This window comes from Fusarium vanettenii (assembly GCF_000151355.1).
Source record: "Fusarium vanettenii 77-13-4 chromosome 8 genomic scaffold NECHAsca_17_chr8_1_0, whole genome shotgun sequence".
NCBI classification, from domain to species: domain Eukaryota; kingdom Fungi; phylum Ascomycota; class Sordariomycetes; order Hypocreales; family Nectriaceae; genus Fusarium; species Fusarium vanettenii.
In genome coordinates, this window is record NW_003315868.1 from 727814 (window position 1) to 742262 (window position 14449).

At 52.8% G+C, this 14449-nt stretch overlaps 5 protein-coding genes across 5 annotated transcripts; 2 read left to right on the plus strand and 3 right to left on the minus strand.

The window, feature by feature from the left end:
* Window positions 1-296: 296 nt before the first annotated feature.
* NECHADRAFT_83504 (uncharacterized protein) lies at window positions 297-2007 on the plus strand (the record flags this gene model as incomplete). Its single annotated transcript, XM_003046932.1, has 5 exons — window positions 297-325; window positions 558-836; window positions 890-1058; window positions 1119-1278; window positions 1331-2007. 5 exons carry the CDS (start codon window positions 297-299, stop codon window positions 2005-2007), a joined length of 1314 nt encoding a protein of 437 aa, XP_003046978.1.
* A 115-nt stretch (window positions 2008-2122) lies between these two features.
* NECHADRAFT_83505 (uncharacterized protein) lies at window positions 2123-3106 on the minus strand (the record flags this gene model as incomplete). The annotated part of the gene is made up of 2 exons (XM_003047098.1): window positions 2123-2162; window positions 2499-3106. 2 exons carry the CDS (start codon window positions 3104-3106, stop codon window positions 2123-2125), a joined length of 648 nt encoding a protein of 215 aa, XP_003047144.1.
* A 1600-nt stretch (window positions 3107-4706) lies between these two features.
* Window positions 4707-7313, plus strand: NECHADRAFT_83506 (uncharacterized protein; the record flags this gene model as incomplete). The annotated part of the gene is made up of 1 exon (XM_003046933.1): window positions 4707-7313. One exon carries the CDS (start codon window positions 4707-4709, stop codon window positions 7311-7313), a length of 2607 nt encoding a protein of 868 aa, XP_003046979.1.
* Window positions 7314-7536: 223 nt separating this feature from the next.
* Window positions 7537-9471, minus strand: NECHADRAFT_46439 (uncharacterized protein; the record flags this gene model as incomplete). Its single annotated transcript, XM_003047099.1, has 1 exon — window positions 7537-9471. A coding segment is annotated over one exon (1935 nt), but the record flags the coding sequence as incomplete, so codon positions are not given.
* A 1292-nt stretch (window positions 9472-10763) lies between these two features.
* On the minus strand, window positions 10764-13142 carry NECHADRAFT_46006 (uncharacterized protein; the record flags this gene model as incomplete). Its single annotated transcript, XM_003047100.1, has 2 exons — window positions 10764-12944; window positions 13029-13142. The coding sequence occupies 2 exons, from the start codon at window positions 13140-13142 to the stop codon at window positions 10764-10766; spliced, it is 2295 nt and encodes a 764-aa protein (XP_003047146.1).
* Window positions 13143-14449: the final 1307 nt, after the last annotated feature.

Consider the following 14449-nt stretch of genomic DNA (forward strand, 5'->3'; position numbering starts at 1 on the left):
CATGCCAAGATTGCACATGATGACGAATCCCCCTTCGTAATGGAGTTCTGCCGAGACACACCATTCGTCAAACCACAGCCGTGTTTCTCGACCAGCCCTCACCGAGGTGCTTTATGTTGGCCGCTCTGTGTTGTCCATTGGTGCCATGTCAGAGAGCCTGATTTCCAATATTACATTGGGCTCGAGCTGATAAACCCCGCGTCCCGAAGCCGTAGAGTCATGCTGACATACTGAAAACCTACCTACTCTACTCCCGTTCTCCATGTCTTTCTTTGGCTTCGGCCGCGAGCCTGAACATGGCCCCCAGGTCACTGTTCGTCTGCAGGTCTGACACTACCACGTTCGGGGCCGATGTCCAGAGTTCAACCGCAACCTGGCAGGATTCTTCGCTCAAAAGGCTCTGCAAAAACACTGGAGGATCCTTCCAGCTGATGTGATAGAGCCCCTCGACGTTTCAAGCCGAGATGAATATGCTCCAGTAGAGGTAGATTCATTAACCACCTAGCCAACTTCACTGGTTCAACCACGCTGACTTGGCAGGTTGATTTTGTACACAGGAAGGCCACTTACGCCGACCCGGTAGGAGATCCTGAGTCTGGCGTCCGAGACATTTTCAGGCAGATTGCTCCCGAAATTGTGTACAAGTATTTCGTCATTGGGCTGCAAAGTGCCCCTCATGCAATGAACATCTACGCAACTCTGGACGGGGAGGAAATAACAGGTGAAGACATGAAGCGTCGGTATGCTCACAGCTTTATCCTCTTCCCATTAGAGCTTCGCCTGCAACGAGACCTGAGGCCAAACCCGGTATCCCAAGAAGACAAGATGATGGAAATGTAAGTACTCAATCACCTCTACCGCCCCGAGGCTAACAGAATTTCGTACCCAGATTGCAGGCAGGGGTCATAAATCTCAGCACATTGAGTGCGCTTGTCTGCGCGTTCAAGGTTTTCGAAGGAGGAGACATCTCAAAGGCAGGCGACGTACTCGCTACCACTAACACAACTCTGCATGAACTCACTTCTCAACTACCATGGTTGAAAGGTGGTCTTGAGAAAGTGAGTGTTGCTCGTGGCCATAGTCGGTCATATCTGATAGGTGCTGACATAAGATCCAAGGCAAGAAAGACGGTCGAAGAGGGCGAAGATGTGGCATCCCCGGATGAAACCTCGGCCGAGTCTCTCGCCTCAGTGAACAACGCAGCGCATTCATTCGAGCAGCTCCACGTCATTACCAGGAATCTCGAGCCCAGGCTTACCCGGCTATCGAACGGAGAGAGTATGTCTCAGATCAACATGTTACTGCATGTAGGGCTAATGCATCATCTCAGACCTTACGAATCAAGGTATCGTTGATACAATGCTGAACTTGCGCCAAGCCATGGTTCATCTCTCTAGATACGAGCAGTCGATGCAGGTTGTCGACAAGGAGGAATTTACCAAGTGGGACCAAAAGGTGATCAAACATCAAACCTGGCAATACGCTGCAACTGCCACCGGGGTTCTCGGTGTGGCTGCCATTGTCATCGCAGCCATCCTTCAACCCGACATCCTCACCAAGCTCTTGGCAGAGACTCTAGCTGGGGGCAGCATTGTGGGAGGCGTCGGCGTCGTCGCCACGTTGGATCAGAAAGTGAGGAAAGATAAGGCCATGGTGGCGCACCAGAATGCCAAGGACAGGGCCAGGAGGGGACGGATCGCGCTGAGGGAGGTCAAGAAAGCCCTTGAGGAGGTCCGCACCGATCTAGCCACCATTTTCATAGTGCAAGTGATGCGGCAACACGTCCAGGGTCCATCCATCGGACGTCACGAACTGGAGCAGGCCATTACGATGCTGGGGGGTGACTTGGGTGCACTGGGCGATAGTGGTTATGACCGAGCCCTGATTGGGGATAGGATGAGGAATCTGGCCGAGAAGATTCTAAACCTGGATGAGGCGTATCAGCAGATGTTGAGGGATCTGAACCTGGTCATGGACGAAATAGGACGGGTACCACAGCCAGCGTAAACAGACGAGTCAGTGGGTGGTGTTGATACAAATCTAGTCAACAGTTTTATATTTGAGACCACCGTGTTGATGATACTTCCTGTCTTTCCAAGGTCAGCTTTATCACTATCGACTCCTATACATGCTCATTTCCAGGAAGCACCCCAACCTCAAGCCTATAGGAATTCGAGAAGCACTGAAAAGTAGACAAGGACTGAAGATATGGAATAGGTAGTCACTCACCATAGGCCAATTACATCGAAATAGACTTTGAAGGATTCTCTCGGAACATACCGATCCCTTCATTCCTTGCTCCCCCACACCCCACAACATCCATGCTTAAGGCAATGCACAATTTAAAAAGAACGCCAGGGGTCCATATCGCGCGCCGTTTTTATCATTAATTCTACTGGTCCCAGACTGCCAATTCCTATCCTAGCAAACATCTACTGCACAATTTCTTGGCTCTCCCGCAAAGTCTGGTTACCCTGCAAGAACCTGAGCCTTCTTACGAAAGCAGTCGCGTCATACTGTCCACCAGATCCTTGAGACTACATCTATCTCTCGTTTCTGTCGTGTAGTCCTTCAACTCAGGCATCGGCTGATCCTCCAACATGCCAAGTTGATAAAGGTAGTCTTGCATAATGTACTCGGCGATGACATCCAACTTGACAAGCCTATTGTGTTGAAACCACTTTTGCGCCATGAGCCCACACGTCTCGGGATCCTCCACCTTGAAATGATTCGGGATCATGCATGTGACGTCGTATCTGTCCTCGAAGCACTCGGGGTGGTAGTATCTAGGTCTTGTAGCGAAGAGGCACACCCGGTATTTGCTCGTGATATAGGGCTCGAGAACCTTGCATTCACTGTGCGACTGGCAAATTTCGAGCGTCGGCGTCTCTTTCGGGGCAACGTATTGTAGAATTGCGTGGTAGTCGCTTCTGCGAAGGGTCCTCGTTCGATTTCGTTTGATCCTTCTTTGATTTCCAATTTCCACTGCTCGTCTTAATTCTCGCTCTGCCTCTGCTCGTCTTGCATCGATGCTGGATCTTGGTATGGGTACAGTGACCTCTGAGGGGGTGGTCGTGAGCTCTAGACTTTTGTTTATCTCCAACATTTTGATGATGATGATGATGATGTTGTTGTTGATGTCGGTAAGAAAAGCATCATGTTCTCTCTCTTCTTCCATGCCAACTTGACAGGAAGTAGAGGAGCTACCCGGCACTGACAGCTGGTGTATCACGTGTGACCCCAGGCAGCTTCCCAAAGCACCTGCATCTTGCAGGCAATCACAGTCGACTCTACAAGCACATGCCCAGCTGCCCAGTTGCCAGTTCAAAGGAAGTAACGCCAATCAAGCGTGCCATTTTGACCTGACGAGTAAAAACCAATCTCACCTCATTCTCAAACGTGGATACCAACATGGCCTCCCCAAAAATCAACCAGTAATTTCATCTTTCTTTGTTTATCTTGCACAACAGTCACATCCAACCAGACAACCAACAGCTAAGCAGCCTAAACACATTCATCCCTTCGCAAGTTCGTATTAAAATGCCGTGAGCAGAGAAGGCAGAAAAAAAATCAGTCCAAATTAGTCTCTTATAGTTGAAACAAATAGTCTCGACATAACCAGAGAACTAACTAACCCCCCAGCCCTAGACGATCCCCCATGTCCAAGCTCTACGGGCCAATCCCATAGAAAACACGGAGCACGTCATAATACCGGTCGTCTACTAGAATGCCCCTTTCCATCTCGGGTGTGGCTTTTGGTCAAAGATTCCCATGGCTTTTTTCCCACCACGGCACGCTTCGTCCCGACGGCTTCTCGCGAGTGCGCGAGAAAAAACAGACGAAAACCCTCATTTCCACATTTCACAACCTAGTGATGCAGGTCCCGGTTTCTCGGCATTGGCTCAACATCCCAGGGGCTGAAGGCTGAAGCTGTGGGCTAGGGTCTGTGGCGCTATCGAATCTGCTGGCGCTTATTCGATGCGGGCTTTCCCAGTTCCAGGCCTTCGGGTATGTCACCGGGCGGGGACCGGAACACGACCAACGTCCCTGGAAGAAGCAACGGTCTCTAGTCTAGAAGATCCTTGCTGAGAGAGGAAGGAAGACTGTCCTAGGGGGTGAGACCTGTGGGTAAAGAAGCTTGGTTGTGATCTTCGTTGCAACTATTCCCAGATCTTCAAAGTGATAGATCTCAACATGGGCTTAGCTTTCTTGATAACCCACAATCTACACAAATGTTACAAAACGTCCAAGCAAAATGCCACTGAGGCTCTGGCTCCTCTACTTCTTTTTTCCGCAAGCCACACATAAATGGCGTTGCCCTTACGAGGTATCAAGCCCGTCGGCTTTGCGGATCTGGCGGCGCACTTAGACTCAATAGCTTGGTCAACGGACTTGAGAGGCGTCAGCTGCGCCGCCAGATTGGGATCATCTCCATGACATTTACGGATCCTGATAAGCAATAAGCTTGACAATATTGACAAAAAGTTAGGGGGCAGTTTAGGCAGGACTATTGAAGGGGTCTATTGAGGAGTCAGGTCATCGCCCAATATTATCGGTCTTGGCTTTGGTATATATCACTCCTCTCTTCCCTCTCTCCCGCTTTCAGGAAGAGAGGTTTTGAGGCTTCAACCGTCCAACTCGGCCATTCACTCGTTCTACTCCCTCGTTCAGTCGTTCATTCATTCGTTAATCTCCTCCCCTACATCATGCGTTCTTTCGTCGCCTTGGCGGCTCTCGCCCTCTCGGGCAGCTTCGACCTTGCTGCCGCCGGTCCTTGCAGACCTAGCAACACTGTGTCTACCTCTGCTACTGGCTCTGCCACCGAGACATCCTCTGGTGCCACTTCGTCCTCTACCGAAACCACTGGTCCTCGCATCATCAAGAACATCTGCCAGAACGGTGGCTTCCATGACCTCGACCCCGAGGATCCCAGCAACGTCCCCAACTTCACCACTGAGGGCGGTGCTGAGGGCAGCACGACTGGAGGCTACAAGGGTGATGGAAGCAACGACAACAACTGCGTCAAGTTCACCGTCAGCTCGACTCCCACCAAGCACAAGCGAGCTGTCGGCGACACGGCCAGCCTGAGCCAGGAGCTGTCCGACCTCAACACCGCGACTCCCTACACGGTTCGCTTCTTCTACTTCATCCTCACTGCCCCTACCGAGCAGAACATCTGCACACTCGAGGGTTTCATTGGCTCTCAGCAGTTCTTCACCACCTTCATCTACAGCACCGGTACCGCTGCTTTCTACAACACCGCCCTGGTGTCCACCAACGTCCCCTCCTCGGTGGCTCCTCTTTCCATCCGCGCCAGCTGCTCGTCTGGTGGTATTGCTGCCCTCTTTGTCGACTCCATCTTCATGTCCAACCAGGTCACTCCCCAGAACATCAACGACTACAGACTTGACTTTGGTGATGGTGATATCCGTGAGCCTGTCTCTTCTCCCACCACTGTGGCCACCACTCAGGAGGCTACCACTCAGTCCGCCACCGAGACTGGTACTGAGACGGCCACCGAGTCTGGCTCTGCTACCGAGACTGCCACAGGCTCTGCCAGTGAGTCCGCTACCGAGACTGAGACCGGTACTGAGTCGGCCACTGGCACCGAGACCGCCTCTGAGACCGAGACTGCCTCCGAGACTGAGACTGCCACCGAGTCCGCTACCGAGACTGGTACTGAGACGGCCACTGAGTCTGGCTCTGCTACCGAGTCGGCCACTGGCACTGAGTCTGCCACAGAGACTGCCTCCGAGACTGCTACCGAGTCCGCTACCGAGACTGAGTCTACTACTGAGACCGCCACTGAATCCTCTACCGAGACTGGCACCGAGACCGCCTCTGAGACTGCTACTGAGTCTGCCACTGAGACCGAGTCGACCACTGGCACCGAGACTGCCAGCGAGACTGGTACTGAATCCTCTACCGAGACCGCCACCGAGTCTGCCTCTACTACTGAGTCTGCCTCCGCCACCGAGTCTACCACCGAGTCCGGTTCCACCACTGAGGGTGCCTCGACTACCGAGACTGCCTCTGCCTCTGGTTCTACCACCGAGACCGCCTCTGAGACCGCTACCGAGACCGAGACTGCTACTGAGACGGCCACTGAGTCTGGTTCTACCACTGAGACCGCCTCTGCTACCGAGTCCGCCTCCACCACCGAGACTGCCTCCGAGACTGCCTCTACTTCTGAGACTGCCTCTGAGTCCGCCTCTACCTCCACTGAGGCTGGTTCTACTACAGAGACTGCCTCTACCACTGCCTCGGAGTCTGCTTCCACCTCTACTGAGTCCGGCTCCACCACGGAGTCTGCCTCCACAACCGAGAGTGCCTCTACTACTCAGTCCGCTTCCGAGTCTGCCTCTACCTCCACTGAGTCGGCCTCTGAGACTGCTTCCACCACTGCCTCTGAGACCGCCTCTTCTTCCACTGAGACTGCCTCTACCACTGCCTCGGAGTCTGCTTCCACCTCTACTGAGTCCGGCTCCACCACGGAGTCTGCCTCCACAACCGAGAGTGCCTCTACTACTCAGTCCGCTTCCGAGTCTGCCTCTACCTCCACTGAGTCGGCCTCTGAGACTGCCTCTACCACTGCCTCAGAGACTGCTTCTTCCTCGACCGAGTCTGCCTCTTCCACTGAGTCTGCCTCCTCGACTGAGTCCGGCTCTACCACCGCCTCTGAGACTGCCTCTACCACTGCTTCTGAGACCGCCTCCACCACTGACTTCACCACCACCACCACCACTGCTGAGTCTACCACCACCACTGCCGAGTCCACCACCACCAGCGATGCCCCTGCTTGCTACACCGCCGACGTTGTTGACGCTGGTGGCTTCGAGGGTGACGAGGCCTTCACCTACTGGACCTTCAAGGGCAAGTCCGGCGTCGTCGACAACAAGGCCAACCGACCCAGCCACTCTGGTGACAGCTCTGCCTTTGTCCGCTGGCCCCAAGGCAACAAGAAGGCCAGCTTGACTCAAACCGTCACCGGCCTCGTCCCCGGCGCCACCTACACCCTCGGCTACTGGTACCACGTCGCCAAGGGCGATCACCTCCCCTTCTACGAGTGCGACATCCTCGTCCGCTTCGACGGTGTCAACTTTGACGACTTTGACCCCTTCTACGACGCCAACGCCTGGAACACCTACGTCCAGCGCTACAACACCGTCGTCCCCTCTAGCGACACGGCAGTCCTGTCGCTCGAGCTGTCGTGCAAGAACAACCCTGACGCCTTTTACATCCAGCTGGATGATATCCATCTCAACCGTGTCTGCCCCAGCGGCGGTGACGATGAGGAGGAGGAGGCTGAGTAGATGGAATCATGATGACGCCCCTTATTTCTTGAGGATAATGTCTTAAACTTCTTCTTGTACTTAATTGGATAGACCGCTCTAGATATCTTGGACAGCCATAGGCCATCAGTACATGTTGTTCCTCACGTCCAACTGTTACGAAACTATGATGCTATTTTGCTCAATGTGAATTCCTCTATGTGCCTATCGTTCATATCTGCCTTGCTAGTTCATGTACAAAACTTCACCACCACTTGGTGTCCGTAGTTCGCCACGTGTTGGTGCCGCAGTGAACCTCTCCCATGCCCAGATGATGAGAGAACCAGTCATCCTGGAATGTCACGTTGAAGCTGGCCTTCGCGTACGTCTCCTGCACAGCCTTGGCGATAATGTCCTCTCCATCAATGACCGGACCCCAAGGGTTAGGAGCGAGGACAAACGAGTCTGCCAAGACAACACCGTTGACTGTGCCTGGATAAAAGGCAACGAGCTGGGTCTCGGGGTCCACCTCACGTCGTCCAAGCTGAACAGGACCATGGGGTTGAGCTGCCTCGATGATAGACTTGGCCTTGAAGACAGGGCCACCACTAACAGCCTTCTTGCTAAGGGAAGAGCCAGCGCTGAGCTTGGAAGGGCTCGGGGTTGCAGAGGGGTCAGGAGTAGGGATGGGAGTAGGCCCAAACGTAGGACCGGCGGTCGAGTTTGGGTTGATACTGCACGTCCAACCCTCAGCGAACGCGTAGTAAAACGTCGCAGGAACGCGAAGAATCTCATCATCAGTAAGACCTGTCTCACGCTTGAGAATAGCAATGTTTCCCTCAATACGCTTGGCAGCCATCTGGTTGATGCTCTCAAACTTCTCCAGCTTAAGAACCTGATCGATGGTCTCCTTAGGAAGACAGTACTGAACCGGGTCCTCACCAGGAAGATGAGGTCGCGAGAGAGCCTTCATGCTTCCATGTCCCTCTTTGGAAGCCTTCTTGAGAAGTTCCACACCAGCAACAGGATCATCAACGACAACGACCCATCCCCGCTCATTGTCAGCAGGCAGAAACTGAAGAAACTCATCAACATGACCGACAGCGAGCCAAGCCGTGTCGAGAGCAAGGGGATCTTGAACTTGCTGGGCCGTAAGAAAGTTGAACATGAGGGGCTTTCGTCCCTCCCACTGGCCCTGGATGACACGGCCCGCGGGGTAGCTCTTCCCCTTGTACTTGTAAGGAGGAATCGTCTCCAGGTTACCAGTAGAGTCGATGGTGTCGCCGTCTCCATGGTGCTGCACAGCACCAACTTTGTCGTTGCGGAGCTGGTGGAAGATATCTCGACCGGAAGAACGAGAAGCTTGCACAGAACGGATCATGACTCGAAGAACAATAGGTCCATCGGGTCCAGGAATGCTCGTGTATCCAGGCTCAAAAAAGTCCTGAGTCCAGATATCGCCATGGCCAAACAAAAAGACAGGTTCATCAATGCCCGCAGCAGCAGTATTGTCTTGCAAGTCGGCAACGAATCTGCCCTGAGCACCGTCTCCATCAGCACCAGTGCTAAACACTCTTTCAGCGAGCTGTGCATGGTGATGCGTCAAGACAGGAGCAACCCGCAAAGCAACAGAATCAGTAGCCTTCTGACTTCCGTCCGAGACAGTAAAATGAACTTGAGCTTTACCGTCCCAACCATTGGGTCGACGGATATCACGAGCATCAATGCCAAGCTCAAGACCACCCTTGAGGTCCTCAGCTGTAAAGGTGTAGTTGGCACCCACGTACGTCCACTCATTTCCCTCCTTGACAAAGATGCGAACCTTGCTAGCGGCAACCTTGTTCGTGACATGAACCTTGCCCTTAGCAGAAGCACTGAGCTTCGCAATGGGGAGCGTTCGTAGGGGAGCGAGGTACTTAGGGTTGCGCTGCACGTTGTCGGTAGCATCGTTGCACTCATCCAAGTAGGTCTCGCCATCTTCAAAGGGGATTTCCTGACTGGAAGGCCATTTCTTGGAACATCGCTGGTTCGTATCGCCAATGTTGGCAAGAAACAAGGCTCCTCTCTCAGGCGTCCAAGTTGTCTTGGCCTTGATGTCAGAGTCGCCCTTGACATCAACCTTTCCGTCGCGGTTCGTATCCGCTAGGATGGTTGCCTTGAGACCGTAAGCGTAGGTAGACTGGCATAAAGCTAGAGTCACTGTCAGCTATTGTTTCGCCAGTAAAACAAAGAGTCACATACCCAAGGCGAGAACCGCCACTTTGCCGGTAGAGAAGCGCATGGTAAAGTCGCCAGTGAAGAAGAACAAGCTTCTATACAGCCTCCTTCACTAAAAGAGTCCAACTCGAGGACAAGAACCGACCGTCTTATATGTGCACCGTTCCAAAGACGATCCTCATATCAGAGCGTTACATGAAACCGTATTCCACCTCCCCTGCCCCCAGTCATAGTTTACATGGATATAAATGGCCTGCTCCCCATTGTTTCACAGACAGTGCCGATTTACGAGAGAGGCAATCTCCGAAAGAGAAACAACGTTATGTGATTCACGATCGGATCAGGCGGTGTTGAAAGTGAGGCAGGCATTCGATACAGCCACCACCTTGATGGGGCTCTGAAGCAAGCCCGGAAGAGCGGGGCCTAAGCAGGCCAGGCTACATGGTTGGCTATCCCGTAAAGATCCCTTGACGATCCCAGGCCATAGATCAAAAAGTGTATGTATGGCCTCACGACGCTCAGCATAATTGGCTTGCATACAAGACGCAACTAAGCCCCTTTACCAAACAATGATATTGTTTCTTTCCCCTTTCACATTACGTACAAAACTTCCTTTCCGCAACGGCACGGCGGATTCAAACTCTTGCACTTTTGAACTTGCACTGCCTCTCGAGCAGGGATGCGGGACGAGCCACGGGCGCTTACGCGAACACGGTTACCTCCCCCCGTTTGCCCTTTAAGCATAACGGGATAAATTTAGCGTCTTCCGAGTTACACAAGGATTTGTTGTTTTAATTTGCCCGTGTAGCACGGCATGCTCAAGTAGGCAGGAGGATTGACGGGGTCAGGTCCGCTGAGAAGCGGGAGGATGCAAGTGAGAGGCAACGGGCAGAGTTGCGTACGCAATAAGTTGAGGCTGAAGCAAGACATTGTATGCAAGTCAGCAGGCACCTCTCGTCTAGATTCTTACCAACAGAGTGAGAGTCGGCAAGTCAGGCATCTAGGCTTCAACCACGTCTGAGTAACTCGAGTTTGAGTAACTAAACTCGTACGACCAATATTCAACTCATTCGTCCAAAGAATACACCAAAAGATCAATAATTGAAATCAAAACGCCTGGCAATAATGCCTTTGAGCAGTTCAAACTCCCCACTCAAGCCAAGAGCAACTGTCTACACCAGCACTCCCAGATAACGTAAATGGCTATATGTACAAGGGTATAGGTCGTCATCTCATCCATCCCGATTAACATTATCCCCGCTGCCGACATTTCCCTCAAGGCTTGGACGCCCGTGTATGTTCCTCGTAAAACTCCAGCGTCAACGCTGCCAAGAAGCCTGGGATGCACCCCTTTTCCCTCACCCAGAACCCAATCTGATCACTGATCCTTCTCGCAAATGCACTTCGCGGGCCGCCTCCCACCTTCATTGTTCCTCGCTCACCGTCAAAGACGATCGAATTCTCATGCTCATCTGTCTGTGAGGGGTAGAATGTGCTCTCGACCCGCATCTTGCCGTTCGGGATAAAGGTGACGGTCCAGCCAAGAGTCGAGAAAATGGCCTCCTTGAACTCTTGCGACTTAGATCCCCAAACTTCCTTGAGGCGACGCGCCGACTTTTGGGCCGACGCAGTTTCGGCCTTGGCAGCCGCGATCTCACGCTCCATCGCTGAGAGCACAGAAGTGGGAATCATGGGGACTGACGAGTTGCCAGTCTTGGAATGAAGGGTTGCCAGCAAGTCTTGGTTCTCCTTCTGGAGGGCCTCTAGCGTGGATCGCTTGATGGCTTCATAGTCCGATGTCGGGTTGGACTTGAGGGAGAGAACACGAGTCTGCGTCTGTTTCTTTGCAGCCTTCAGCTGCTCGCGGTTGGCTGACAGGTCCTTCTCCAGCAACGCCACCTTGGTCTGGACGGTAGACAGCTCCTCCTGCAGCTTACGATTCTTGCGCGCAAGCTGTCCAAGCTGCTCGTGGGCATTGTCATCCTCAGGCCGGGAGCGTTTGCTGCCAGTTGCCGGCTGCGGTGTGCCTGTAGCAGATGGTTCCACGGATGACAGCTCAGCGTGCAGACTCTGCACTTCCATCTTGTACTTGTCCACCAGATCCTCGAGTTCCTGGACTCTCTTCACGCGGGCTTCATCAAACTGCTCCGGTTGGACTGTCTCATCCTCGGTATCAAAAGTCTTGAGCTGAGCTCGAAGGTATTCCACCTCCTTGACAGCCAGGGCGCGTTGTCGTTCAAGTCGTAGTCGAGCTTTATCAGTGTTGTTGGCGTTTGATGATGTCTTTGCATTCTCAACCTCAGTCTTGAGCTGGGCCTTCTCGTCTTGTAGCGTCCGGATGGTGTTCTGTGTTGCCGTCATCTCGGCCTGAAGAGCGCCCAACTTTTCCACATACGATGCCGTAGTCAGACGCTCCTGAACAAGCGCCCTTGCCACAGCCTCCGGAGAATCAAACTCGTTGTCACCAGTCTCGGTCGCATTCTTCAAGTATGCCGACCAGGCCAATCGCTCATCCTCGAGTCTCTGTCGCTGTATACGGGCCTCAGCAAGCTCTGCCTCGACCATTTCAGCTGCCTCGAGCTTGCGCTGCAGGCTTCGCTTCTCCTCCTCGACGACTTCGACCGCCTTGCTCAATGCTCGTAGGTGCTTGAGTTCGGAAAGATGGTCGCGGTTGGTCGCTTCAAGGTTTCGAATATGATGAACCTGTTCGGAAAGTTCTTGTCTGATTATCTCCATCGTCTCGGCATCTCCGCTCTGTGCTTTAAGTCGTAGTACGTCCGCCTCAAGGTTGCCGATATGTGCGTCCTTCTCCGCCAGCTGAGCCTGGGCTTGCTGGAGAACATTTTCTCGCTGGTCAATCTCCTGCTCGTATTCTTGTAGCGACTTTTGCGATGCGGCAATCTGCATTTCCAGGTCGGTAACCTTTCGATCAGCAATGCGCGCAGCCTCTTCTTTGGCCGTGGACAAGTCCTCCAACTGTTCCTGCAGTAGGCGGGCTTCGTCCTCTGCCTCACGGGCTTTTCGCTCCAGTGCTTTCTTGTCGCCTTCAATGTTTTCTTTCAACTCTTCCAATTCCTTTCGAAGCGCTTCAGTTTGGCTGGTTGCCTTTTCGCGCCCGGCCTCGGCGGCCTGGCGCTGCTGTGCCTCATCCTGCTCTCGTCGGCGCGCTTGCTCGAGCTTGCTATTGTGCTGCGACAAAGCAATCTCCTTCTCTTGTTCGGATGTTTGCATGCGATATTGCAGGGTGCCAATCTCGGCCTTCAAGGCCTCAATCTCCTTTCTGTACTTTTCATACTCGTCGGCATCGGGCGGCGCCATGTTCTCTTTAAAACTGTCGCGTGAACCCGGGCGGACAGACTCGGCGGTATGGCCTTGTCGGGAGGAAGGACGGGGAAGGTTTGATTCGCCAGTGAAGAAGTTGTATGTCGGCTGAGTACTCGCTCGGAAAGAGGATATCTAAGAATGCCCCAAGTCAGAATGCTGATGGTGGTGGTGATGGCAAAACTAATGTTTGTTTTGTTTGGAATGTTGTTGACTTACCCTGGACTCTCTTAGATTGCTCTGAGGGCGCCCGATGGCAGAGGTGCTAGCTCGAAATCTGTTGCTAGAAGAGACCCTTCGGCCTCCAGAGCCGTCAGGCGTATGGGCGCGCATTTTGTGGCGGGTGGTGAGGTTGCTTCTTGTGAGACGGGAAGCGCGTCCCTGAATGCTTTGTTTGCAATCACCACAGCAGCTGGTGGGTCACGTGATGTTGATGATCCTTGTGTGGGCAGCTTGCCAGCATGTTTGTGTTGAACGGATGATAGGCATAACGGGTCTAGAGATCATCCAGAGCTAACAAATTAGGTTGTAGAATGCTTTTATCCTCAATTGATACCAATAGTGATACAGTAGACAGCTGGAGGTTGACATGGGTCCCAGGAATAGCTTCCATCTCAATTCTGTCCGCACTATTAGTCCAGGGTAGCTGTGACAGTCAGATGCGATGAAATTGATATCCAGTTAGTAATGACCTGGGATGAAGAGTTGTTGAAAATAGCGTTATAAATGTTTAAATATTGTGTGAGTGCCGGCTTCTCTTCCATTGCTGCTTGTACTGGTCCTACATTTTTACATGGCTAACGCAGATCTATTCCTGATCGTCTAGATTTGCAACTCAATTGCCATTTACCAAAGGTGCATGATCATAGCCACCAGCTTAGCAATTAACACTACATATCTCCCCCTAATCGTCCCAGTGAGAATGACCAATGACTACAGATGTATTAAACATTCAATTGGTTCTATTCATTGGTCTCCAAGGGCTGGGAAAACAGGGCAGCGAGACATGAAGCTTCAATTCCTTAAGCTCCAAAGCTTCAAGCTCTGGCCTGTCTTTGAGCTGCGATGCATTGTGTCAACCACGTGGATCTAAACAAACCGCTTTGTCCCTGACCCAATCAGCAAAGCTAAACGCAAACCAGGAACAATCTCTCGATCAATGACGCATCTTGTTTACCAACTCTTGACCTCTCAAGCTCCGATCTGCCAAGGCCATATCGCCAAGTGACGTAGCATCCATCATCCCGCCTTTCTCGGCCAGTAGCGGTACGTACCTGGGCGGGAAGAGGATGGGACCCTGTACCCGTAAAGCCAAGATGGCACGTGATTGGCCATCCCGCAGCCGTTCCTTGTGGCTCGTGACCCACACCTTTCCATCCGCTCGGCATTGGAGGGGAGAAAGTGACGGCTAACGTTGGGTATTTTCATTCCATCATTCGCTTGCAGAAAAAAAGCTTCCCCCCAAGCCTCCGACGATCTTTTGCAGTCTTCGTCTGTCCTTGCCTAGAGAAGGGGCTCTTATTGTATCCACTGACGTATTCTTCTGCGACTGCCATTGGGGGACCTTGCTCTGAGATCTCTTGTCCCTCCCTTCCCCGATTCCGGATCGAGTATGCGACTAGGCAGTCTCAACGCCGCTG